Source organism: Aythya ferina (assembly GCF_964211825.1).
Source record: "Aythya ferina genome assembly, chromosome: 2".
Classification (NCBI taxonomy): Eukaryota; Metazoa; Chordata; class Aves; order Anseriformes; family Anatidae; genus Aythya; species Aythya ferina.
The window spans coordinates 19,648,998-19,674,740 of NC_140297.1; the positions used below are offsets into that span (position 1 = coordinate 19,648,998).

At 36.0% G+C, this 25,743-nt stretch overlaps 1 protein-coding gene across 1 annotated transcript in view; it reads left to right on the forward strand.

The window, feature by feature from the left end:
* Nucleotides 1–25,743, forward strand: part of DNAJC1 (DnaJ heat shock protein family (Hsp40) member C1) — a 97,859-nt gene that overhangs the window by 52,222 nt on the left and 19,894 nt on the right. The window contains exons 7-8 of the mRNA XM_084511951.1: nt 3,338–3,428; nt 13,361–13,527. Of these exons, the coding sequence (XP_084368077.1) occupies nt 3,338–3,428; nt 13,361–13,527 (258 nt within the window). The remainder of the gene's footprint in view (nt 1–3,337; nt 3,429–13,360; nt 13,528–25,743) is intronic.

Sequence of the window (25,743 nt, forward strand, 5' to 3'; positions counted from 1 at the left end):
ATGAAATATAATTTAGAAATACCAGTAGCACAATTCTGAGTTTCTAATACACTCCCTTTTCATTCTGTTTCCTATTGGAAAGTGGATATTTGAATCACAGTATAATAAACCAGCATGTCTTCGACCACTTCATTATTATTCTTACTTGACTACACGTATATTGCTGCTTTGGCAGTAAAGTAGTGTATTTGTGTTCTTTTTGAAAACTTCTCAACCCGTTGCAAATGAGAACAAAATATTTCTGTTCTGGTTAGGTAAGCTGGAATAGTTAGAATAATTCCAAGCTTTGTATTTGCCTGTGCCTTTTCTCTGTCCCTTTCCACCCCCAGAAGGTTCAAAATGTCACTTGTTTGTTAACTATTGAAGTGCACATCAAGTATAAAATTTTGGGGTTGTGCATATTTTGTACTGCTGGGGACAAAAGATGCTCTTCAAGAAAAAATTACTGAACCTTGGAGAAGGAGCAGTAGGTTGGAAGAGGCTGTATCCATGTTTTTTGTTGGTTTTAGGGTAATTCTCGGATTATTTTGGCTCCAAAATACTTGCATTGAGGCAAAGTGATTGTTTATCAGGTTGGAAAAGGAAAAAATCTGAACATAAATTTATTTTGAAATTTACTACTGAAACTGAATATGCTTGAAAACTAATTTTTTAGACTGATACAATTGAAAAATAATGAGAAAAAAATGAAATGGTCTGATTTATGCTGAGGCAGAAGTTTTCTTTAAAGAACCTCATATTTTCAACTGTTTCCCCGTGTTTCTTTCATTGTAACTTCCCAGGTGTTTTATCCATATAGTCTGTGTTTGTGGCTAAAATCTTTATTCAGGTATGTCTTTTAATTCCTATTCACAACCTGTAGAGCTATTTCTTCTGCTTTGGTGGAAAGGTTTCAGTTCTCAAATCTTTAAAATCCACTTTGATTCAATTCTTATTTATTTTTTGCTTTGTTTTATATGTATACATTTTCACAGGCTCTTCAAAATGCTCAGTACGCCTGTTTTTTGTGATTATGGTATCAGCAATAATAACCTGTGATTAATAAGATAAAAGATCAGTGCTGCATTTGTTACCTGCATATTACTTCATTTGCAGCGATAATCCATTTGATATCTATAAAGCAACAATGCCACTAAATTTCATTTACGTGCTTCTGACTAGTTTTCTTTGTTGTTCAGCTATTGTGTCTCATTTTCATCTGAGCCACATTTCCAATTGTTCTGTGATTGACATGCTGGAGAGATTGACAGTTACCCCCTAGTGCCTGCTGTCTGGAGATCCCACAAGCAATAATGGATTTTACACCGGAATTTAGCATCAAATATTGGCTTTCAGTGTCAAATGGGTTAAATTTAAATGCCGGTTAATTGTAGCCATTTTGAAGTCATAGCCTTAAACAAAAGCATTTTTAGCGTATCAGTACGTCTGAGGCTTGTGTAGGCCACACAACCCAAACGTCTCCAACTTGCAGCAGAAGTTAACCATTACAGCTGTGCCTCTTTCTGTTTCTTAATTCTGTTTCTAATGCAAATAGTCCAGACCTGGAGACTGCAAGGAAAGTTTCCATATGTGGTAGGGATTTCATATTTCAGGTAAACTGAAGAGAGAACCAGTGCTAACCCGAATTTTGTAATTGTATGTTTTAACATATAAACTGAATATATTTCTTTGAACCCTTTATATCTGCTGTAAATGGTAATCCTCCTGCATGGTGTACCCTTTTAAATGGTTTTAGCCCTGGTTTTACTAAAAACCAGCACCTCTTCCTAATTCCCTAAAACAAAACCATAAGCAAATGAGATGCCCTCATCTGTTGTATGCCAGTAGTGAAAAGTTACGTAAACTCCTTGAAATTTCTTCTGTGCTCAGAGTGACCTATGTAATCCTGACAGAGAAATGTATATTCTTGTTTACTGTGCCCAAGCGTAAAGAGACAGAGTAAGAAAAAGTAGTTTGGAAGGAGAGGTAATGTTATTGTCAGAATTGTTCGGGAGTGCTGACTTACATTGGTGGGCTTTCTCCGAAACATTACGGCGTTCTGCTCAGAGCTAGGACACAATTCTGTCCTCCGTGTTGTCCCATCTCCCTCACGTGTCTTTGAAGAGGTAGATAAATAACACAGTGTAATGCAAAGAACAATTGTTGGGTCATGTTATCCTCCTTTGCAGGAGGCCACGTTTCTATATGGCTTCCACCATTAGATGCAGCAGTCATGTCTGCTTAACTCAGCTTTTATTTCCAAAATTTATTAAGATTTTATTTTTTTCATTTTTAATAAGACTAGTTTATTTTCAGGTTTATGGGATTCTAGTTGAAATTCTAAAAGTATTTACCAAGGTTTTACAATACCTTCTACATTAACATTTAAATCATACATTATGTGTAAAAAGCGGGACCGTGATGCAATAACAAGAGAAAAATTATTTTTGACTGTGAAGAAGTAAAAAATAGGTTAACCTAATCATGTAATTATTTTTGGTATAATACAAGAAATGTTCTGCATGTTTGGAAATAATAAGTAATAGTTTGCCTGTTTCAGTATTTCTATTATAGTTTCTTTGATTTTGAATGAGTATATAAATCTCTTAAACTGGTAAGTGAGAGTAAGAAAACTCTCCATATCTCCTAATTCAGCAATCTGGTTGCTCACGTTTGGAAAGCTTTCAACACAAATCTATAATTGCTAATTCATCAAATTTTGGAAATTTGTATCTTACGAGATTTTTGACAGGACTTCCAATTTTATGTGTAAATATACTAAATAGATTTCACATTAGAATCTAATCTAATCCCTGGAGGGGGAAAAAAAAAAAAAAAAAAAAACTTTTAAACGCTATAATAGCAATGTAGAAGTTACTAAAAAAAAAAAAAATACATTGGTTCTCATAACGTGCAGTTAGTGATACTTAATGAGTTTGTGGTAAGAAGATCACTGCCTAGCAATTGCCTTTGTCCCTGCACATAGTACTCTAATTAAAAGCTTTTGTTTCTTCTTTGAACTTCCAGATTGCTGATGTGAGCAAAGTGGGTGCATGGACTCTTAAAAAGTTGTAAATAGTGATGAGAAATGTTTTTCTAACCGTTTTGCTTTTCAGGTTGTCAATAAGCATCATAACCTATAATGTCAACACTATTACACTATTAGAACATTTATTCTACAAAAGTTCTACAGTCTAAGCAAATAATTTCTATACTGACAAATTCTGTATTTCAAGAAACAAATGTATCTTGAATTTTCTTTTTATCTTTTTGTGAGGTTAAATGAGAAATTAAAGCAGAGCCGTTGAATAACTTGTTTGTATAAGGATGCTAATGTCATTGCAACATTTTCTTAAAGGATGCCAGACAATTATATGTAGAATATAAAGAAACAAAAATGAAGGAGAAAGAAGATGCCCTGGCTAAGGCTGAACTTGAAACACTTCAGAGTGAGTTTTTATCACTGTCTTAATAAACCAAGATGTAATATAACGTACCTACTCCACGACATGAATGTGAACAAATTATGTTTGTAATCTTCTAAAATATGTGCTTTATTTATTTCTATACTGCTGTTGAATTTAAATGAGCTTTTAATTTGGTGACTAATTTTGCAGTACTGTGCTGGCTGTTTTCTGCAGAAGCATAAAACTCAGGTTATAGTTATATAGTAACTATGTATAGCAAGAAAACTATAACTATATAGTAACTATATACTTGTAACTATATAGCAAGAAAAGCATACTTTGCTAGAGATGTTGCTTTACAGGAGAGGGGAATTTCAAAAGCATAGATCTTGAAGTATACATATTCAGAAGTGACCTCTCGGTTTTGAGTATTCCTGTAATACTTTTTTTCTGTAAATAACTTTTAAAAATGATATATTTTGTGCTATTTTATATAAATCGAGTTTGTACAAATAGAAATTGAAAATAACTCGAATTTCCAAAAGCATGGATGCAGACTTTGGAGATGGATTCATGCTATTGTTGAAATAAATGTCTTTAAAGTCTTTATACTCTTATAAAAGACCAGAGAAGGCAATTAGCATTTCATGTAATAAAGTATTCAGAATAATTATAGGTGACTTCCTTTTCTTCTCTCAGCTATTTCCTTTTGACAATGATTAAACCTACCCTCTTCTGAAGACAATTTTAAAAGATTTTTGTTTGTGTGCGTGCTTGCTTTATTTACTGTACTTAAGTGCATGCTTTTAAGTTCCTTTATTCTGACAAGTGCATTGAGTGCCCTATAATAATTTCCTAGCTTTGAGTATGCATAAGCCTTTAGGCACTTAAAATACAGCTGCATTATTTATATTTACAAAATAGCTTAATTTTGTAAAATCAGCAACATGATGAAGCTTGAGCAATAATTCCTAACTTATCCGTAACTAAATCTATTTTGAGAAAATGGCTAATGTTCAGCACCTCAGTGAGCACCGTGGACCCAGGCAAAATCTAGCAGACGAGTGCATGTAATGCTTGTTAGGGAGACCTGCCATCACGCAGGAAATACCTACCGCAAAATGGGCCCTCGCAATAGGTCTTGACTCCAGTTATTAAAAATTTGTTGTCAGATAGCAATGTTTTGATTGTTTGGCATAGATGAAATCTTTGAACTACTACGTATTTTGTATATATTGTTTTAAAAAGACTAGTTTCTGAAAACAGAAGTGCAAGTGAAAGTAGGAGGTCATTAAAACCATCGTGTGTGTGGTCCTACATTTCACTGAATTGCTGAGTTTCACTTTCAGTCAACACCTTTTGGTGTTTCTCCTCTGTGCAGATCTGCCAGGTGTCACGTGGGATTTGCTGGTTTCATCTCCTCTTCTGTGGGCCCCTGCCAGTAGCAGTGCCCACATCGAGAGGTGCAGGTTTGGTGCCCTTAACCCCCCCAGGCCTCTCGTGACTTGTGACAGTAGCATCACTGTCTGCTGTCACACCAGAATGAGAGCTGGCACCTGACCCCCCTGCCTGTCAGGTGAACCAGTGGCACACACATGGAGCAAGAGGAGGGACTGGTAGTCACCACTTGTACTTAGTGGAGTTTGAAATTTAGCATAGCATTAATTTGGTTAACCAGCACAGTGCTTTTGCAGGGCAAAAGAACAAGCCATTATTTCTCATTTTTTAAAAGAAATGGGACTTCCAGAGGAACAAGAAGATATATCTGTAGACAAAAAATTAAAAAAATATAAATAAATAAATACCTTTTTTTCTCTGAAACTTGCATGCAAAGCATCTGCTAAATTTGCTTATTTCATTATATTGCTCTGTATTGTACACTTCAGAATAGCATGGCGAGGTTGTAAATCACCAAATGAGCGTTTGGTGATCGCCTGTTCCCATTTTTAATTTTAGAGACAATCCGTAGAGTGTGAGTTCATAATAACAGATCCATCTATCTAATTGAGTAAATGCATCTCATGCAGATTAGCAATAGCTGTTTTACAGTGATTGTTTTTTCATGACCTAATTGCTAGTTTACCCCCACGTCTGTCTGCTTTTCCTGCTGAAATTGTGCAGTCTTCTGTAGGCGCCCTGAACTAAAACCAGAGAAGGATATCAGAGGAGGAAAATACAATTTGCAAAGTAGGAGAGAGAGAGAGGACAGTTCTGAGATGTCATTGAAGTGCTATATTTGGTAAGGAGTGGGGAAAAAGTAATTTCTTGGTAAATCAAAAGCGTGCATAATACTGACTTATTTTTTGGCACTTTTGCACTGTTTATGTTATCACTTCTCAGTCAATTCAAAACACTTGTTACTACCTAAGGAAAATAGAGCAACTGTAGAAGTTTACCTTAGAAAATACAGCAACTTACAATACAGGCTGTATTTGTAGGAAATGTATTTTGTGTGCAATTAGAGATAACTGTGAGTTTCATCTACAAAAATAGAAATGGTTTGCCTTACAGTTTTGGTGTCCTTTTCACATTCAGGTACCAGAACACAAAATTCCTTTTTTAAAAGAAAGCACTTAATACAAATTATTAAGCAATTATAGCAATTAATACAAATTATTAAGCAATTATAGCAATTAATACAACTTGCTGTTAACTTTTCCTTTTCCAGTACTGTCACACTTGCATATAATCCCTGCATCAGGCAATGATTCTGTTACAATAGTCCTGTTCTTTGTAGTCATGGGATGTAAAATAGAATATATATTAACTGATCTGGATAGTCATTAAGCTGTGGAGATGTAAGCATACATTGTCAGGACAGTAGGCTCAGCCAGTGTTTAAACTTAAATTGCAAAGTTTCAGTATTTATCAAGACTGATTCCAGCAGTTGTACTGGCTCCTCATGGAATACAGAGTGCTTCTTTCAGCTGCATCAGTTTTGAGGGAAAACCCATCTATTTTATTTTTTTATGCTTAACTGCTTAACTTTGGTAGTTCTCTTACTCTCTGTTCTTGTTTACGCTTGTTTTCCCTGCCCTCCAATAGGAGGGCTTAAACTTGGATTTTAATACAACTTTTTAAATAAAAAGCTGCTGCTAGATATTGTAGGTGAACTTCTCATTTACCAGATATATTTGAAAACCCTTTAAATCCAGAATTCTTGCCCAGATGTACGAGGCATCTGTAATAATCCATGGCAAGAAATGAGCTTCTTTCTAGTTATAAGCCACATTGAGTAGTATGTTTTTTTTGTTTGTTTTTGTATTTTATTCACTCTTATAATTCAAGCTTGAACTAAAATAAAAAGTTACATGTATACACCTGTAGGTGTGTGACCAGCCTTCTTTCTGTGTTCTGGTTTTAGAATGGTATTGATAATGGTATTTATCTCTCTGTATGGGGCTTTATAGTAAGATGTGACTGCCTTACTGCCATGAAAATTCCCGAGTGGTACTGAAACCTTGATTTCATTAAGTTTAGTAAAGTTTGGGTGGTTCTCCCTTTCAAGACATTTTAGAATATAGCAAGTTGTTTGGGTAGCTTTTTACATTGTTTCATAAAACTTAGGGGTTAAAGACATCACTAGATCATTTAGTCTAATGTGGGTTTTTTTCAGGCCCTTACAGGTACAAATCAGTGAAAAATACTGATTATCATTATCTTGCAGTTGTCTGGAGATAACCAGGTATCAGTGATGTGTTTTAGCTTTTGGCATGTTGTTATGCAAGATACAACATTGATCAGAAGACTTTGAGAAGGCTTCCATTCCTCGTGGCTAGTTTACATAATTTTACTGTTACATAGGTATATCTTAATTGCAGTATGGATTTCTCTAGCTATAGCTTTCAGGTTTTCATCAGCAGCAATTGTCTCTGCTTGAAAAAATAACTTGTATATATCTGCAGGTTTTCTTTATGAAAAGCATTTCTTTAGCCCTTAATTTCTGTGGCTTTTCTGTACTGAGTTGTTTTCTAGTGTAGCTGTAGGTATTGGACACTGGCTTTTGTGTATAGCATTCTAACATTTTCCATCTGATTATAAAATCATATTTCTGCTGTTATCAGTGTTGTGTTTACAGAGTCACAGATCGCATTATTTCCCCAGCTCTGATAGCACATTTCAGATCACTTGAAATAACTGTGAGCTTTTACATCAAAGCTTCTTTGCACACAGTCCCTCTTAAGTGCAGATATGGCCTAAGGTCCTAAGCAGTGTGATCCAAAATACTTTTGGTTTGAATAATCCCAGACTGCCAGCCAGTCCACGTCCCTACATCTTGCAGTATGTTCCTATTCATTTTAAATTGTTTTGCCCAAATTTATGTAATCCAAAAATATGCTGAAGATGACTTTTCATTTATTTCCAAATAATTGACAAGTATCTTGGATAATTGTGTTTAGTATTAATCCCTGCCAAAATGCAGTGTTCACATGCCTGCTCAGCAATGATTTGCTGACAGACAGGTTCAGAGAAAATTAATTCATATAATGCATGCTTTTTTGGTTAGCGTGGGTGTGAATGTTCTGATCACTTAATTGTTACCTCTGAAGCCTAATTATGGCAAACTAAGTATCATCTGTTTCACTGATTGTTTTGGCAGGCCTGCTGAAGGAATTCTGAACTTGTGGCTCATGTGCTTTTTCCAGTTGGATCAGCTAGTCTCTATGATACCTCTCCCTGCAAAACTTCCTTCAGATTTTACAGAAAATAAATATTCAGCTAACAGACAGTGTTATGAGGTTCATTTGAAAGAGACGTGTCTCCTTTTATGTTTGCTGCAAGGCAGATTAATTCTTAAATATTTAGATGTCTACTTCTAACCCTTTCGTATTGAGGTATTGAGTGAGGTATTTAGAGGGAACAGAAAGTTGGGGGAAGGATAGATATTTACAGAAAAGATGAAAGACATCAAGTCTTTTAGCTTGTGGGCCTTTTTTGTAGTTGAGGATGCATTAATTACTAAGTTTTTAATCAGTTTGCTCAAAAAACTAAGTTCTAGGTCTTCATGTGGCGCATGTATATATGGCTGTTACTGGTGATGCATTCATGTGATCCCGTTGATTTTATTACGAATACTGATATGTGTATTTTTTTTAACACGTGATTGTTTGCTCCATAATTGCTTTAGTTTTAAATTAGTATGGTCCATTTTTTCAATAGACAGCAAAAACTTGGGGACAACATTTTTTCCAGACTTTTGGATCTATTGGATCCAAAATAGATATATATTGGATATATATCTACATGCAAGTGAATTTTTCTGACATGTTTTAAGCAAATTTTAATGCTTTAACTGCTTTGCTTGTCTTTAGCAGTTACATAGGTAAGAGAACAGTATTGAAAGAAAGAGAGATCTCAATGCAGTATCTCAGTGACTTGCCGGAAAGATGCTTGCTGTCTACCTGTGATTGTGGTCACATTTTTTGCTTATCAACATACAACATAGCAGTCAGTGTCCTCTTTCTGTGACTTTCAAGACATCATTGTCTTTTTTTGACTATTTCTTCCGTGAGTTCTTACTGATGCTGAAATATAAGGCTTTTAAGTCTTGCTGAGAGAGAGAACTCCAGCTTAACATGTCATACTTCATTGTAGAGGCTCAGCACTTGTGTGGATTGCTTTTTTTTTTTTTTTTTTTTTTTTTCTTTTTCCTTCTTTCCTATATGAAGTAGTCTTTTTTCTGTGGAACTGGTAAATGCTCTTTGAATTCTTTAGGGTTATATCAGCTGGCAGGTAAAATCAGGATATAGTTTTCAGAAAACTTTGAAATACGTATCCCTGTTTTGTTTTGTTTTTATGAAAAAAGCACTATTGTTTTATTACATGGCACTCTTGATCCAAAATGCTGGCTGATTCCTTATCTTCTGAAAATGGCAGCTGGTGGATCTTAAAGTAAATAGCCCTTAGCCCCAGTTAACTCTTCCACTGATGAGGTAAAATTAACATGATAACAAGGTAAAAGGACTAGCAAGGAAGTCCAAAGTATCCGATTATGTGTAAGTCATTCATCAGACTTCCATATGTGAATCATTATAAATCAGCAAAGCATATAGCCAGTACTGGAGGCCTTTAGAAGCATTAAGTACTATACAGGTAAGAGAGTTAGCTAATTGCTATGGTTTAGGTCTGGGGATCTCAGCGTCAAGTATCTTATATGCTGTTTAAACATAGGGAGCATTTTTTTATTATTTTTATTTTTTTTACTCTAAGATGTTAAATACACAGGCAGATTTAGTCTTCTGGTGAAGAACTCCATAGTTCTAAAGGTGGAAAATACAGAAAATTAGTATCCTTGCAGTATGAATTCAGCAAATGATAGATCAAAATTTCTCCTGCTACAAAGACTAGAAGTACAGAAAAGCCAACTCATGGAAACTCATGGAAAATGCTGATCATTTTAAATAGTAGTAGTAGGTATTAAACGATTAGCGTGGTGCTTATGCTGTTGGATTATCCATTTACTTTCTGTTGTTGCCTGTTTCTTTTTTATTCTACCTAATAAACTAGAAGAGTTAGTACACTGTAATTTGGGAATTAAAATACATAATGTTCTCAGAAAATAGTAGTGAAAGTGGGAATTATCCTGTTGAGCCTGACGTCTGGCCCTGGTTTCACCAAGGCTGTTTCTCTCTACATCATAGTTGTATGAGCACCAGTAACTCTGGTCTTAATTAAGGCCCACTGGATGTTGGTGCCCGTGTGGGACATAGTGCTCTAATTAGGTCTCCAGTGGATAGTGGGCAGGCTGTCACAAAACTGGAAGGAATCTTTCAAATCCTTCTTTGTATGTTTTTCCTACCTTTCAGTTAGGTTTATAGGTCAATATAATTAATATTAAGGGAAGACCTGCATTTTCAAACTTCGAATCATGGCTGCAATTGTTGCTACTGTCAGCACCATCAAACACATCCTTGGCTTAGGTTGTGGTGGTGGCAGCAGCACCAGCTTCCTGGTTGTCTGCCAGACCTCAGCAGTTGTAGGATTCAGCTCTATAGGCATCATTTGCTGTATAGAAAACCTGATCCTTATTCTCTTCAGAGGAAAGCAGCAAGTAAGGTCAGAAGTGTCTTTTGGCCTGCCAGTTAAAGTGCTGATAATGAAAAGATAACGTAGAAACCGATAGGTTTTCATCCAAGGTGTCTGCTGTGGACTTCTGATGCTCAGCTAAATGAAATTTCAGCAATCTGGTTTGCTTCCTCCGTCTTCACCTGAAAGAACAGTGCTCCACTGCCCTAAGTGGGAGCTTTAGAAACATTACACGTCATTGCTTCTGAACAGCATTCTTCGTAACTCACACCGACCAAGTGTTTACTGGCAGTACTTGAAGGCCGTTAGCGTTTCACCAAAACTCTTAATGTGCCATTATTTTAAAATAGTAAATATTCCCCTATCTGAAATCCTGTATGGTGTTGCCATTCAAACTGTGTGCTTTCCTGTTCTGAAATGTGGCTTTTGAAATTAGGAGGTGAAGCTGTTTTCAGTGAGTTACGAAGAGCCCTGTGTCAAAGGTGCTGCGACTTCAGTTTTATTTATTTTTTAAAAAAATTCATTGTGTCTGACAGCCATTGTGGTATGTAGGGGGTAGGCCAAAACTCTTTCATCTTTTAGTATCTGCATGGGAGATAGTGGAGACAGGTTTCTTAATTATAGTTGAGTGCTTGTTTGAGAATGTACAGCCATCTTTAGGCAGGATTTCTCTTTCCTTTAGTAGTTAACAATCAGAAGGATGTCTTATCTGTATTAGGTCTTCCTTGCTTATCTGCCTGAAGAAAGCCTAGATACTGTCTTCGATACTAGATTTTAAATTGGGGTGCAGTGCCCTCTGGAAATACCGTTGCAGAATTACTTCTGGAAATATAAAAGAGCCTAGACTCTACATTTTTAGAAGTTAAAGCTGTAACTACCCAGGCTTTATCTATTTGTGTCCTTTGAGAGGGAAAATCAGCAAACAGTAACTGATGAGGTACAAAATACAGGAAAACCAACTGTCTGAGTATGTGTTCACTGTTCCGTAATCCCAAATGACCACTCGCTGTATACTTGATTATTTTGCAGGATTGAAATACATTGGTAAAAATTGTCACTTCAGGCAACTTTCTAGAACATTTTTGTCAGTTGATGTGTTTGTAGTAAATAGTTAGCGAAGTTGTTGTTACTTGTCCCTGTAAATCTTAGTGCTGACTCCAGAAGTTATTACATGTGGCTGCTTTGGAGAAAAATGAGATAACAGTTGATGTCTATGGCTTGGTTGTGAAAATTACCTTTTGCAATAGACAAAAAGAATTTTGCACAGGTATTGTCTTTAATGAAAATTTCTCTCATCTGGACAATGACAGGAATGCTGGTTAACATTTTGGGGCTTTTTTTAGTTCTGTTTTTTTGTTATCTTTTTTTTTTTTTCTGATTGTACGTAATTTAATTATATTTACTATGAATTCCTAAAGAAAGATGCCAAAACAATCTAGGGATGAGGTCTTTACTTAATATTTATTGAGAGTAATTTGACAACAGTTACAGGCAAAGTTAGAGATTTTCACAGAAGTTCTCAGAACAAAATAAATTTAAAAGGTCATGACTTTTGTGATCTGTTTCTTATGACCTCTGGAAGGTGCCATGGAACTATTCTCACTCCAGTTGTTTTTTTCTTAAGTGTTCAGTTCCTAGGAGCTTGCCAGGTACATGGGATACAATCACCAGGCTCTCCTTGTACCTATAATGTTAGGAAAAGGAATTCTGCATTACACTCTGTAGGGAGCAGTTTCCCTGTCCTCTTTAGGAATTTGTAAAAGAAGATTTTCATGAGAGAAAAAAAAAGGCAGGTAGAAGCTGATCTCATAGCTGAGTGTTGCTGTCTCTCCTCTTTCATTCCTACCACCTTTAACTGACTTAGATATTTTCTTTTTGTTGAATGTAAAGGGGTAATTTTCTACTAGATTAGTGAATGGAATATGTTTATGAAGTGGTTGAATGACTGTCAAAGCAGAAAGAGAAGAGAGGAGAACACAGGCACACAGTAGGGAGTAGAAAGGTGAAAGCAGCATACAACTTTCCTCTTTTGGCTGCAGCCAGCCATTAGATCAGCTCTTTCAGTTTGTTGATTGCATCTTTAGGAACATCCAGGTATTGTGAGTACAGCATATTTAAACAAACAAACAAAAAAAAAAGGTATACCTGAGGCTTCTGAATGCTTTCTGGGTCTTTATGCTTCTCTTTTCCAATCCTCTTCCTGTCTTTCCTAAAGTTACGGCAGTCTTTAGTCAGTCGTAAAGCTTTCTTTTGAGATCCACTTGTATGGTGGAGCTGTGTTCAGTTACTGGGATTTAGGTTGTTGTTGTTCCTCCTTCCCTATTGTCCCTAAGTTTGCCAATCCCATTTAATATCATTTGAAGGACAGTGAGAGCAGAAAACAGTGGTCACTATGGGAAATGAGGTGCAGTATTTAAAAAGTCCTTTAAGTTTAAGTGATAGAACAGAGCTATCTGTACTTAGAGGAATCCAATAACAGCAAAGCTGTCTGTTGGTTCAGAAGCTTTTACTCAACACATCTAACCATAAAGCAGTACAGAATTATCTAAAACTCACTTTTCTGCCGTTGCTGTTTCTTTTTGTTTTTCTTTGAAGCCAGCAGGACTTTGGAAATCTTGTAACAGCTGCCTATGCTTTCGCCTCTACTAATTTTAATTGTCAGATGACAAGAGCTAACTGCGTTTTTTGAGGTGCTCCTCATTTGGCACTTTAATTCATAGTTGCAGGTAGAAGAGGGGCTAAGTATATACGTTGCTATTTACTTTTCATAAAAATAAAATGGTTATGCAAATTACTAAGCTGCCTTTTTAACAAAGAAATTTAAGCCTCTTCCAAAATGAAAATTGAATATAGCATTAGAAGTTGGGGAGATAAGCCTGCTTCTGACGTATACTTCTCTGCAGTATTTTTAGCATTGGTTTTCTTTTTTCTTTTTTGTTTTTGTGCAGAGGAGAAGAAGCCTAAAGTCAAGAAACCAAAATCTGAATTCCCTGTATACACAGTTCAGGAATCGAATGCATACATACCATCATATGACCATGGAGCTTCTATTGAAGAGATTGAGGAACAGATGGATGACTGGTTGGGAAACAGGAACAGAGCACACAAAAAGAAGGCAAGTTCAAAATCTTTAATGTAGTTATCTATTTTAAATATTGATTCATTTCCTTGCCTCTTAAGAGGCATGGTGTATGAATACCACTACAATATTTGTATACCACTGAAGTCTAGAGAAGTTTCAATTTTCAAGCAGAGACATAATGGAAAAGATTATATCGATGTTCAATATAATTTGTGTAATGATACTGGAAATGTTGTTATAATGGGATGTAGTTAATTAAAACATATGAAAGCTCTCTATGATTTCTAATATAAATACTATTCTTGGTCACTAGAAATTATTGGAACATAGTGCCGTCAAGTTACATGAGGTTTGGTTCTTTCTCTTAATTGCAGTTAATAACATTTTGCTTGTCAGAATAGCTTCTCTATTGGGAAAAAAAAAAAAAAAAAAAAGAAAAGGAAAGAATAAGCCTTCATAATATCCAGGAGTAGTACCTTTTGATTATGGAACTGCTTATGTACTTCGTACATTTGAAGTGTCCTAACTGTACGTGAAGAAGTCCTAACAATATGACATATGTCTATTGTTAAGATTCCTGCTACTTAGAAGTCAGGGTTCTTAGTAGCAGTTAGTGTAATTAAGTTCTGGTAAAGTTTATTAAAAAACAGTGGCTTGAAAATGTATAGTTTTCATCTTAGAACTGAGTTGACAGAAGAAATGTTGTAAATTGGACTCCGTACTTGAAAATCTGCCTTGCCTGGCAGACTGAGATGAGAAGGATTGTGATCCGGGTGAAGTTAGGGCAACACATTGACATTAGTGTCAAAATAGTGAAAAAAGTTCCTTCTGTCATTTGTTTGTTTATTCTGTGCTGCAGATTTTCTCACTCCATTAGTTGGTTGAAAGCCTGTAGAGAATACTCCCTCTCCTTTTTCATACAGACCTAAATTTTTTACAGAAGTAATTTGCATCTTGTATGTCAGATTTATTCATCTGCCAGTACTGGATTCCTAAGCTTCATGACTTCCCAGTTGCCAAGTTTCTCTTGCTGTATGTTTTTATGCCTATTGATTCTCTCTTTCTCTATAATTTAGTACATCTGCATTATGTTTACTTTTATATTTCTGTAACAGATCTCTTCTGCAAATATGCTCAGCTTTTCGCTTCTGTGTAAGGAATTGAAACTCTGAATTCTTCCTTACACACTGGAGCATATTTTCACCCCCTTTCTCTAAGTAGGAACTCCAATCCTTAGTTCTGTGGATGAGTTGCCTGGGAGTTAAGAGCACATGTTTACAGTCATTGATTGCTTTGTGTACCTTAACACAAGAAGTTCTTGTGGATTCCTGCTAGTTTAATTTCTGTGAACCAGCTTTTTCTACCAGTCTGTGTTGGCAAATTATTAAAGAAGAAATACGTATGATGTGTGTTTGTTTACTATAGTTTGAATTGGTTGTGTGTTTGTTGGACTGTATGGATCGCCAAATTCAGCTACCCCTCTGATGGAAGCTGCATCTTTCTTTGACTTTCCATGAAAGTCTTCCTTCAGATTTCCATTGAATGAGTCTAGGCCTATTCCATCTATGCTTTTGTACCTGCTACATAACGTTATGTAGAAGCTGTGTCCTCGGAGACACTGCTAAGGGAACAAAAGCTGTATGTACATCCTTTCAGAAATAAGAATCACAGAAATGAAAACATCTTGAAGAACTGTTCTTAAAAGGTAAGTAATTTGTTTTTCTACGCTTATACTGGGAGGTTAAGTATTGCTGAATCTCATCTCATTGATCCATAAGCTAATTTTTTGAATTCTATTCTGCTACAAATGGGGTTAACATTTTAGGGACTGACAGGCAGTTTGCAGGTATACTGTCTGGGTAAGGTGTTTGACCTGAACAACCTGTGATGAGGTATGCTTCCTCCCCATGACATCTAGTATGTAGCTGCAATGTAAAATAAACATTTAATACAGTAGTAAAGAGCAACAGATTCATAAACTGTGCAAAGAAATTGAGAATATATGTTACTGGCTGTAGTAGCTTCTAAGAGACATTTGTATGTCTATATACGGATGTTTGTGTCATATGATTTGTAATAAGCTCACTGGGAGAATGCTTGTACCACAAGTGAATTGTTTCTGACTGTCATTCAACTCATTTTCCATTTTGGAAAGTTGTATTTTCCTCCATAACACATCATTGATGTGAACCTGGATGGCATCTGTCTCCCTCTTCTGCTTCTTGCATGGACATACAATAAAGTGATGTGTAACGTTCATTTCTGTTTGTCTGTGGGAAAAGTTACTCTTTCACAAATCATTTTGCCATCAGACCTTTTCTTGCGATTGTCATGCTTCACTCATTTGAAAGGTTGTTAAGTTGTGGGTTTTTTTCCTCCTTCTTACAATAGCTTAGGGATGTGCACTACATGCAGTAAGCCAGACTTGAGAGTGGTTATCCATGTGAAAAGATCAAAGTGGCTCAATAAAACAGTATGTTACTACATCATCCATCTAGAACTAAGGTATTGGAGTTGCTCTCTCTGATGTCAGTATCCCAAGTCTAGATGATGCAAGTTGATGATACAGAAGAGCAAATATAGTTCTTCTTTGTTTTAAGAAGGAAAAACCTGTCAAACTACCAAGTAACCTGTCAGTTAAGAAAGGAATAGTAGTAATGCAAATATACATGAAAAATAATATAAAATAGATTGGGGAGTACCAACGTGTGTTTCAGATTGTTCTACTAATTTTTATTGGTAGTTCAGAAACCTTTTTTTTCCCTGTATGTTGTCTGTATATGGTGTGGAAGCTATTAAAGCTATTAATTAATTACTGTTTCCACAGGGTTTAAACACTGAAGTAGATAAGGAACAGGCTATAGAGATGAAAACTTGCTTCTTAGGCAAGTTAAAATGGTCTACAAAATAATGGAAAAATATATACAACTCATAAGGGTACATAGCTCACTGAAAACACGCTCCTAGTGCAATAACGTTATTCTCCTCTCTTACTTAGGGACCTAAGCTTACCATGTTCTCAAGGGAGTTTGTCTCACCAGGTTGTTACTCTGCTTGAAACTGGATGTTAAAAGAAACTATGGCAAATCTCCTTTGGGAGATACTCAGATAATGTTCGGTATAACAGAACTAAGAAGTAATTTTCCTGCAATTCTCAGCAGCAGTGGTCCACCCCCATTTAGGATTTTGTATAGTTTTCATTGTTACACTTTTCAGAAAGGAAAAAAAAAAAATAACAGGAAGAATAGATCAGCAGTAAAAGAAACATAGAAAATCTTTATTTATGAGGAAAAGTTGAATAGGTTGAGTTTTAGTCCAGAAAAGGGAAGCTGTTGGGAATAACTGGATGCATTGTTTTTCCAGTCCATTCCAGGCTGTTCTAGGTAAAATAATAAATACAACCGTTCATAAATACAGAGAGAAAGAAATATTGAATTTAATTTGCAACAAGGAAGTTTAGATTGAAATGTGTGAATGTGTATGTGGAGACACATGACTAGAGCATGTTACACAGACCATTTATGAAACCTTCTTCAGTTGTCTATCCTGTTCTTGAACTCCATCTGTAAAAAATAGTGTGAGCAGACTCAATTGTATTTGAGAGCATGGAAATGAAGTAATGAGACTCTTGAGATTTTTTTCAGTATAGGAAATACGTACTTAGCTAGCCCTAAATTGCATATTCATGTAACACTGTCTACAGTATTCATATGAACTGCATATGATTACGAAGCTGAGAGGAATTACTAAAAGCTCATTCTCATGCCAGTTGACAAACTTTTTCTGTACTTGTTTGAAAGAATTTCTAAAACTATCTTTGTTTGGTCATTAAATGTTTATGCTGCCAGATTAGAACTTCTTTAAAGTTGTTAAGAGCAGATAAGTAGATAAATTTACTTAGCTTGAGCTTCCAATTTTCACTTACCTGCCACCAAAAATTGACCAGAATAAGTGTTCTGTGTATGCTTGTTAAGATTTAAGGAGTGCAGTGTTACTGTAGGCTTCCTTCTAGGTTGCACTATTTTGTTGCCCTGTAAGTGTTATTTAAGTATTTCATTGCTTTGTAGCCATTTAACCCTTCACTTTCCTGTAAGGCAACCTGTTATGTAGAACTGGATGAAAAAAGAGCAACTTGTTAAGGGACATGCTAAGTTGCATCTGAACTTGTTCTGTCCTTTCTGCAAATATTCATGCAAAGAATGTATGTACTTAACATTTCTGGAGTCACTCTATTGATGAATCATTTCCAAGTAATTTCTCTACCAGAGGGATTTCTCTCATAATCTTTGTTCTGATTTGATTTTACGTGATTTGTACCAAACATTTTCACGAGAGTTCTTTGTTTATGTGAATAATGTTGTTGTTGTAGGAAAATCTTGGCCCTTGAGAAATCAATGGGAGATTTATCACGGTCTTCAGTGGGAGCAGGATTATAATTCCTTTTGGTTTACAGATTCTTCATTTTCTCCCACTGGAATCTCCTATTCATTCCATATCATTATTTGACTTCATTCATCTCTGAAGATAGGATTCCAAGTTCTACCTCAATGAGGGATGAATACTTTTGACCTTTTGATATTTGCTTGCTCTGTTAAGGGGAAATAAAGGTGGAGAAAGACAGTGCCTGATCCCTTCCAGCTGGACCAGATGTATGGATAAAAAATCATGTTTCTCATTATTTTTGTTTTTCATGTCATCCTGCAGCACTTCTTGGCATTTGGGTGTTTTTGATATTGCTGGAGCACCTGGCTTGATTTTACTAAAGCAGGAGTAGTAAAAACTACTTTTGTGCACAGATATGGGAAGCTTAGATAACTTGAATCTCCTGCATTTTCTACATTTTAGTTTTTGGCCTTAAATTAGGAAAATTAAAAATACTACAAAAGAATATGTAAGCATTGATTTACAGTTTATTAGTAGATGCTGGAAACATAGTAATTACCTTTTTTTTCCAATTGTTGAACTGTAGGCTGTAGTGATCTTGTACTGGACTCTTTGTGGTTAAAATGCTGATTGTATTTTTTATTTTTCTCAGCCTGAGCCTTCAAAGTACTATACGTCATAGATGGGATATTGATAACTGAGTCAGATATGTAATCATGAAGGTTTTATTTGAAAGCTGACTGTGGAGCAATGGTATAAAATAACTAAGCTGTAACCAAACAACAGAGGTCTCTCCACTTTATAACACTATAAGGCAAAATGCTATACAAATACTAAATTATTATTTTGTTAGCTTAAAAAGTATGGTTTGGGCAATTAAATCTTAGTCATTTTATAATCTTGCACATTTCATAATTGCCAGCTAGCCTGCCACCTGCTCTCTTCTGCCTTGAATCTTCCCACATCTGTGCTGCTTTGAAATCTGAGTATGCTTTCTCTTTAGTAGCAAATAACATGGTGCTTGTTCTAATCAGACATCATATGACAGATTACCTGAATACAGTTTCCAGGCTTTTAAAAAATGTTAATTCTTCAAGCAAGCAGTTTGTATCTTAGCAGGATTAAGGTGCTGCGTAAACCAGATGTTTTAATAAATTGGTCTTTGAGGGAAAGGATTATACTGTTTTAGTGTGCTACCTGAGGTCACCTAGTTTTGAAATACTCAATTTTCTTACTCTAAGCAGTGAAAGAAATGCAGTATCTGAAAAGTGTGTTTGTATTCTAACTCTCTTTTATTCTTGGGACAGAGACACGTGAGTAACTAGCAGTCTGAGGTTGCACATGGTGTCCTGCTAGTGTGCCTCGACCCTGACCCAGAGGGATTGCTGTAGGTTGAGAAAGTAAATCACTCTGTATGCCCATTGAGTTTAAGCTTCTATATTGAGACTGCCAGCAACCATACCTGTTAGTGTCAGTTATGATGCTATTCACTAGGAGCTAGTCTAAGCTCATAATACATTTTAACCTGAGCTCCAAACTCTCATCAAATGGTGATGACTTGGAGTCACTATTGATCTGGGCCATATTGAATTTAGTGACCCTGAGGTGAAAATCTCAGTATTCTATTACCAATCTCTTAAGCAATGTAGTGTCACTGAAAAGATAACTTCATTTAAAAAAACATAAAAATCTGCATTACCATGGTACTGAAAGTGTTAAGTCAGAAGACTCCAGGCTTTCCTGTGGTTTATTATGGTTTGTGTCACTGCAGATGTTGCAGACTTAGCATGAGTAAAATGTTGGTTTTTATATTTTAAAATAACTCTTCAATTAAAAATACAGCTAATGTATTTTTAATTTTCTTTAGAAACAATGTAATTATTTGCTTTTTGAATCCTTTTTCCCTGAATGCAGAAAATAGTGTTTCTTTCAGACTTGTGCCTGAAATATTTACACCCCTATGGACTTTACTTTGGACTTGAATAGCTTTCAAGAAGAAACTAAGTGTGATTTATTTTATTTTTTTCTCAAATACTATTTTTAGTTTTCCTTGGGGAGGATGACCCACGTCTTTAAATCAGGAATAAGACCTTTCTGCTGTTCAGCCATGAATATCAAATCATTAGGGTAAAAATCTAATTTCATTTGCAGTATTTAACATGCAATGCCTTTAACTTCCTCAGCTTTTCCTAAGGAAGAATTAAGTTGAAGGATGATTGCAATAAATTCTTTGACTAACATCTCAAGTTGGTGTCTTCAGTGGTATGACAGATACCCATCAATGAACAAATTGTATTTATAAATACAAAATGAAGAAAATAAATTATCATAGTGATGGGTTCAGAATAAAATAGAGTTTTTGTGACCGGTGTAAATGCCAGAATGTGTAAATGCTAGAAGTGATAAACATTGCACCAAGAATTGTGGAGTTCTGCCCCAAATTGGTCAGGAATAGAAAAAGACTGGGAATAAATCCCAACTGAGCCACTGCTATGTAAGAATGTGGAATTTATATATTTCCTTTTATGTCTTTCTCTCTTTGACCTATTATTTACGTTGGATAGGTTGACAAAGCATAGGAAACTTTATTTCTTTATTTATTTTATTTATAGAAAGCAATGGAATGTTTATAAATATGTAATTCAGTAATATTCTGCTCTCAGCTGTACTGTGGCTGGCCAGAATTAGTCTGGGTGGAGAGGTGTCGTAATCCATGCAAGCAGGAAAGCTATGCTAGGAACCTTTAAGGAGATTATAGAAAAGAATCTAAATATCGTATAAATTATTTGATATGACATCTAGGGAGAAAGTTTTTGTTAACAGTGCATGTTTCACAGGACTACCAGAATTGTCTAGTTTGCAAAGAAAACAAACAGGCAAAACATATATTCCCCTAAGGGTGTTTCCAATGCATAGTTACAATATGTTGTATAAACACTCTTATGCTAGTTCAAAAAAAAAATACAAAAACAGCAATGCAGATGTACTGAATTAAGGCCATGCAGTTGATATTTGTCTGATATTTCCTTATCTTGAATGAGTTTTTAAACTTTCTGTCTAATTAAATATAGCAGGGTAGGTTCTTGTCCTGGGCAGAGCAGACTCGTGCAGCCTGATTTCAGCTCCGTGCTGCCGATGCTGTGGTGTCCATGTCCAGGTACAGCTTTCAGCGGTTTTCCAACTGAATCTGTGTTCCTGAAGATGTGATTTCTGTGACCTGCAGCCATTGTTCATAGAATCATAGAATCGTTAAGGTTGGAAGAGACCTTCGAGATCATCTGGTCCAACCATCACCCTAGTTGTCTGACCACACAATTTTACACGTGTATTTTCCATACCTAGTCCACAATTTTTGGAGCCTGACAGCTGAAAACCACCAAAAGCTCAGGTTAATTGTTCGAAGTGTACAAACCTGCAGGGCTTTCCAGTCACAGCTCTCTTTTCTCACTGGGCAGCACTATAACCTCTAGTTAGACACCTGCCTGGGCCCAGGCTCGGGCTGCATCACTTCCAGGGCTAATGTAAATCCTGTTATGTTAACTTTTAGAAGTCAGGCTGAACTTCTTCATTTACCTTATGTCCTAAGCCTTGTTTCATTTCTGAGGCTGACGTGATGGCTGTCTGTCACAGGGAGACACGGTAGTTGACATAAGGAAGCCTGGTACATGTGAGGAGAAATGGGGATGTGAACTTTCCCAAGCAGCCCTTGACAATCTGACTCTGGCCAGAGTGTCTCTTCTGACTTGACTCTTATATCCATTTTACATAAATTTGCAAGATTATCACTTGTAAATACTAGTCTTCATTGCACAGGTCTTGTCTTCCTCTCAACGTGGGGGAGGCTGCTTCAGTGGGGGCCCAGGTGGGCCCAAGAGGCACTGGAAATCCCAGTTTCCCTTGGCAGTGTTCTTCTTGCCTGTCACCTCACAAAATGTGTAGTGGCTCCTGTCTCTAATGCAGAAAAGAAGAGCAAAGAAGCAAAGAGGAGACTACAGTTGTGTAAGGGGTGGAAGCTGGAGAAAGAGGTAGAAGCTAGTCACTCACTGTGACCTTGCCCCACTTGCTGCTGCCCATCCAGCAAAAAGGAGAGGGAACAGTCCAGCTTTGACATGTATCCGTGGAGTTTCCCCAATAAACCAGAGGCAGGGACTATAAATATCCCTGAAATGGGATTTTCACAGGATCCACAACTTGGGGATCAGGAAGAGTTTGCAGTTCATGGTGTTAGCATCTGTAGTGCATTTCGCTCATTCTTCTTCCAGCTTTTTGAATCTAAATTTGAAATGTTTAGACTGTGGCAAAATAGTTACTTTTCTCAGTATAAGTCCAGCTATTTTTAAATTGGAGAATGAAGCTAGTATCAAATAAATCTAGTTTTAGTTTATAAATGTAAATAAATACCGATTTTTCAGTATTTCTGTATTATCTTTTTCAGATAAATCAGTTGGGGAAAAAAAAATCTGGTTCAATTCAGCGTCTGACTTTCTTGCATAATGCACAATGCTGCTTCTTCTCTTCCTGAGTCCATGACTATAATGGCTTCTGGTCACATTTATTTATAGAAATTGCCTAGAAATTATAATATAGGGTAGACTCCAGCAACTAAAAATACACTGAGCAATGTGAGATACTTGGCTTTTGTTTCACCAGTAAAGATAAATATGTAATCCTGCCGTTGCCGAGGAATGATTTGATACTATTGTCATAAGCATTTTGCCACTTAGGACTTTTCAGAGAACCTCGATCTGGTTATTAGCCATTTTCTGTATAGTTTTTGACAGGCAGGAAGCGGTCTTGAAAGACCTTTAGTCTTCAAACCCTCAGCTGAGCACAGTTAAGCATGCAGTTACATTCTGTTTAAGTGAACAGGAATTGTGTCCATGTTTGAAGTTAAGTACCCTTGGAGTTGGGATGCAAATTATTTGGCCTGACGAATCCTTTATAAAATGTAGCTGGATTACATATTACTTACCCAAACCCGCAAAAGGGGAGAGCACTATTAATTGATGACACGTTATGAGAATCTGCATATTGCAGTCAAGGGGTGTTTTCATGGTGGTTACAGCTCTTCCCACTATTTCCAGGAGGCAGCACTTCAGAAATAGGGTGACTGTGCTGAAGATGCACCATGTGAAGGAGGGGAGGTTCACGCATGTGAAGGTGCTGTGCTGTGAAAGGAAAACCTGCGTTTGGCTGCAGCCCTCAGACTTTCACAGCGGAAAAAGTAGCCCAGCCTTCATGGTTATGTTTGGTAATTTGACAGGCAGATTCAATGTCTATATGTTAAGTAGTTGAAGTAGAGTTGCCCTTATTTTCAGTTATACAAACACTTTCATGATAATTAAGAACAATTTTGAAATTTAGGTTTCCCTTGGAGGTGCAGATACTTGAAGTTGCCATCACAGATGTGTTTTATGAATTTGTGAAAACTTGTCAGATTTTTTCTTTCCTGTGTTGTTACATGACAACTTGGACTGTTGCAAAGTGGAAGAAAAAGCTTAGTTTAGTACAGTCCATGTTCATGATGTTTTCCGGGTAGTTTGTTTGGGTCCTAAGTGTGTATCGTTTCTGATTCTCGCAGACGTATTCCATTGGGTCAGTAGATTATTTTTCTTTTTATATATTTTATATATTCTTCACAACCAGTTGTTTTGAACCATGTACAAAAAATGTTAGGCAGTAGGCTAGATAACATTCTGAAGTTTGGGTCTTTGCTGAAGAGAACTAGTGTATTGAAACCAAATCTTTAAATACTGGTATTCTGCATAGCAGACTGTTATCATCTTTGCTCATCTTGTACATCCGGAGAAGGGTGCAGGAGATCTCCTTTGAGTTTAATATATTGATTGAGCTAACTCGATGAGCCATACTTAACATAGAAGAAATATTTGAATATTACTGATGTCACTAACTGCTTTGTAGTTGTGTGGCATGCTCATGCATGTTTGTGATCCACAGTACCTCCTGCATTCAAGGTAAAAAAATCAAGAGATCAGAATATCTGAGCTATTTTAGGGAATAACGGAAGGAAGAATGTTATCCAGACATTAGTTGTGGTGTTGAAGTAGTTCTGATGGAAACACTTCAAGCTGCATTATGAAGAAAGGCATGGGTCAACGTAACGGACACTGATTTTTGGATAAGCTATTTAAGGTGGATGAAGGTAGGAGAAACAAGTTGCCAGTAACAGACCAAGGTTAAAAAAAAAAAAAAATCTAGATGTTAGTGAGATTAAGATCTATGTTATAAAGTATGCCAGGAAGGAAGACAGGAAAAAGCTGGACAACGAACAGAAGTGAGCAGCACAGAGAGTGTCATCAACAGGATTAGCAGGGTAATAATATTGTGCTTGTTATAACAGTCTTTGAGATTGAATATGGTTTAGAATATTGGATATATATTTTTAATATCATATATTAATAGTTTCAAAATACCCATAACATGCTACATTATCCTGATGTGGACCAAGGAAGAGAGTGTTTTACACTGTCCAAAGCTGTTAAGTGTTTGAGACTTGCTTAGTCTGCTTAGTATTGTGTGAGACAAAGTAAGCCTGCAAGCACAAACACTGTAATAATAAAGACTAATCATATGCTTTAATGTATCTAAATGTCTCTGGGTTCATCTCACCTAGCAAATTGAACAGCATGGCCAAAGATTTAAAATGTACCAAATAATTATGAAAAAAAAAAGTTGCCACCTGCAGTCTATTGTTTACTTATACCCTATGCACTTATTTATTGAAGTTTCTGAAAGCTACAAAATTATTTTCCTGAAGAATTAACTGACATACATTCTAGAAGGTTTGCAATATCATATTCTATATCAAATGGAAATACTTTTGAAACTGCTTTTAAATATCCAAATAGAGTGGTGTTTTGAGAGAGAATTAAACTAAACAGTTATTCCCTTTCTTTGGGAATTTGTCTCCACATTAATGTATCACAGGCCAAACCTAATTACCTATTCAACCGATAGTTTATTTGATCTGCATGCCTGAGTGTCCTACAATCAAATTTACTGAAGAGCTTCTCACTTTTTTCTGCATTGCCTTGAAGCAGCTAACAATTAAAAAATAAATGAGTTAACACTTTCTGCTAAGTGCAACCATTTAAGTTGTAATATGCAATTAAAAACTACATTTTAATTTCTGTTCAATTACATTGACTTAAATAGTAATTTTAGTGTTATATTTATGAACCATTTAATTGTGACATTTTTCCTTTGGCTTGCTTGATGGAAAAGTAGATTTGATTTTGAGAATGCAGCAGGAAATAACCTGTCTTTTTCCCCCATGGTTTGCTATAATGACAAACAGGGAAGAAAAAAAAAAAATAAATAACAACAAAACACCACACACACACAACTAATCTGGGTTTTGTATAAATGCTACAGAAAATTTTCATTTCAAAAGCCGTGAAAATGTCATAATTTGAATTATTTTTCATGTTTTTGAAAACTCTCTACTGTCTAGGAAGAATATTCAGGTTGCATTATGGAAATGTAGGCAGGTATTTGAAACATTCCTGCATATGTCTGGTCACGTTAACTGCTGTGTGTTGGAGTGCTCCATATTAAATCTAGAATCGAAGCCTGGTAGAACCCCAAGTATGAACACACAAAATGAATTGTAGAGCAGCTGCCCTTACAGCAGTATATTGCTGTAAGGGATCCCTCTCTAGCAATGTGGATTTACTGTTTTTTAGCTTTAGCAGGTACCTTCACGGTAGGAAATTCGTGGTGCTAAAGGGCTGTTCAGTCTAAGAGGAAGAAATAGAGGGCCAGTGGCTAGGAGTGCAAGCCAGAGACAGTAAAATGGATCTAGTGTAATCGTAATCATCTTGTGAGTATAGAGCTGTTTCATTT